Source organism: Cyprinodon variegatus, unplaced genomic scaffold, assembly GCF_000732505.1.
Source record: "Cyprinodon variegatus isolate N-32 unplaced genomic scaffold, C_variegatus-1.0 Scaffold332, whole genome shotgun sequence".
NCBI classification, from domain to species: Eukaryota; Metazoa; Chordata; class Actinopteri; order Cyprinodontiformes; family Cyprinodontidae; genus Cyprinodon; species Cyprinodon variegatus.
In genome coordinates, this window is record NW_015150785.1 from 86248 (window position 1) to 88553 (window position 2306).

The 2306-nt window shown below is 39.9% G+C and overlaps 1 protein-coding gene across 1 annotated transcript in view; it reads left to right on the forward strand.

The window, feature by feature from the left end:
- sepn1 (selenoprotein N, 1) overlaps positions 1 to 2306 on the forward strand; it is a 14742-nt gene that overhangs the window by 3583 nt on the left and 8853 nt on the right. Inside the window, exons 2-5 of the mRNA XM_015385179.1 lie at positions 387 to 504; positions 794 to 924; positions 1027 to 1239; positions 1321 to 1445. Coding sequence (XP_015240665.1) covers positions 387 to 504; positions 794 to 924; positions 1027 to 1239; positions 1321 to 1445 — 587 coding nt within the window. The remainder of the gene's footprint in view (positions 1 to 386; positions 505 to 793; positions 925 to 1026; positions 1240 to 1320; positions 1446 to 2306) is intronic.

Sequence of the window (2306 nt, forward strand, 5' to 3'; positions counted from 1 at the left end):
TTATTATTATCATCATTATACAACATTATTATTGTTGTTATTAATATTAAATTATTATTCATTAATACTATTATTGTCAACAATTTTTATCATATATTTTGAAATTTCAATTAATTGAGATTTTTTAAATCAATCTCAATTAAAAAAGCTATAAAAATAATAATAAAAAAAAACAAAACGGAAGAATACCGAGGACATGAGCTCTGTGTTCTCAATGCTGGTTATGGGGCTGATCTAAAGCCTTTATTTTTTAACCCACACCCATGAGTTGAACATGCAATCATTTATGCTCTGGAGTATTTGTGTTTCAGTTGATGTCATGACTTCATGACCTCGTTTGTGCTGCAGCTTTAAAAACTTAACAGTAAAGCTCTGTTTGTTCTCAGGAAGAGGGCGTTCGGAGTTTGGGTGCCGACGGCCTGTTTCTCTTCTCCTCCTTGGACACAGACCATGACCTCTATCTGAGTCCGGAGGAGTTCAAACCCATTGCAGAGAAGCTCACAGGTGCATCATTTTAGCTTTTACTCTTTCTGTTTTCATTGCATATTCAGTATTTTTTGCTCATTTATTTTCAAACTGGATTCACTGCCATTGCCAAGCAGAAAAGTCACATTGGAAGCCCTTAAACGGCAAAATATCTAGATTATGTTGTGCAGATTAAGGCTGGTGAATGTGAATGAAAGGATTATATATATATATATATATATATATATATATATATATATATATATATATATATATATATATATAAAAGCTACTTTTTAAAGGTATGGTAACAGTGGTTTCCTTGCAGGGCTCATCCCGCCGGTGGATTTGGAGGAGGATGTGATTGACGACCCAAATGGAGAAGCTTTGATCTTGGAGGCCAAAATGCAGCCTCTTTTACTGGACTCCATGACTAAAAGCAAGGATGGTTTTCTTGGAGTAAGATAATGATGATTACACTCTGCTGCTAAAAGCGCCCAAATATCCAGAACCAGCAGATGATTTGTATTAAACCAGCATTGTTGTATTTTATTTCTGAAGGTTTCCCACAGCTCCCTGAGTGGTCTGCGCTCCTGGACGGCTCCTGCGACGCCCTCCTCTTCGTTCCCCGCAGGCCAGTTCAGAGTGTTCCTGCCCCCAAAGGGTAAAGTGGAAGCGGGAGACACCTGGTGGGTGATTCCCAGCGAGCTCAACATCTTCACCGGTTACTTACCCAACAACCGTTACTATCCTCCCACCCCGAAAGGCAAAGAGGTGCACCGTCACTCCTGCTCAGGTTGTTTGAGCTTAAACTGAACGCATCATGTACTGTAAGCCCCTCTGCTCCCAATTCAGGTTCTGATTCACTCCCTGCTGAGCATGTTCCACCCTCGGCCCTTCATCAAGTCCCGCTTTGCACCACAGGGCACGGTCGCCTGCATACGGGCCAGCAGTGACTTTTATTATGACATCATCTTCAGGTAAGGAAGCCGCCTGTAGGAAGCTTGGTTCACTCAGATTTTTTAAAATTTTCTCTTTGTAGATCTTCTGTGTGGAATATATAGAGGGTATTGATTATATTGGTTGTTTTAGCCGACAGCCACCGCTAATGTACCACTGGAACGCAGCAGTAGGTCCATCACAGAAATCAGGTTTCAATGAAAGTCGCAGCTGAAATCCGTTCCTGCAAAGAAAAACTGCTGGAAATGCAGATAAACACTTCAGATTCGACTCTTTCTAATGGTTTTCTAATCAAATTTGTCATTGATCAATGGGCATCCAGCTGGAACTGCATGAAAAAAATATCAACTGCACTTTTAACACGTACCATAAAAGTTAAAACAATCCGCTGGACTTTGTTTTCAACTTTGAAGACGTTTCTCTTCCCATCCAGGAAGCTTTTTCAATTCGAAATGTCAGAATTAGCGTTTAATTCGAAGCTTTATACAGTAGCCCATCAAAGCCTTGTTTTTGCTTATAAAACATGCAGATTGAAACGGACGAACGGATCCGACCCTTTGCAGGGTTCCCGCAGGTCCTTAAAAAGCCTTAAAAGGCATTGAATTCTTCAAAATAACACTAAGGCCTTAATTGGTATTAAAATGTCTTAAATCAGTCTTTGGTATGTCTTAATTTTTTAATGTTTTATTTGAAAAAAATAACGGCTCTCCATTATTGGTTCTGTCCCGATAGCGGAACCAATAAAGCGTTGTTGCTGCCGGGACATTTGGGAGATGCACCATTAACTTTTTGTCTGGAAAATCTGAGCAAGTGTAAATGTAACCAAAATTGTCTCCAGCCAAGAGTTTTCTCCATGGCTAAAACCAGGGAACATACATGAG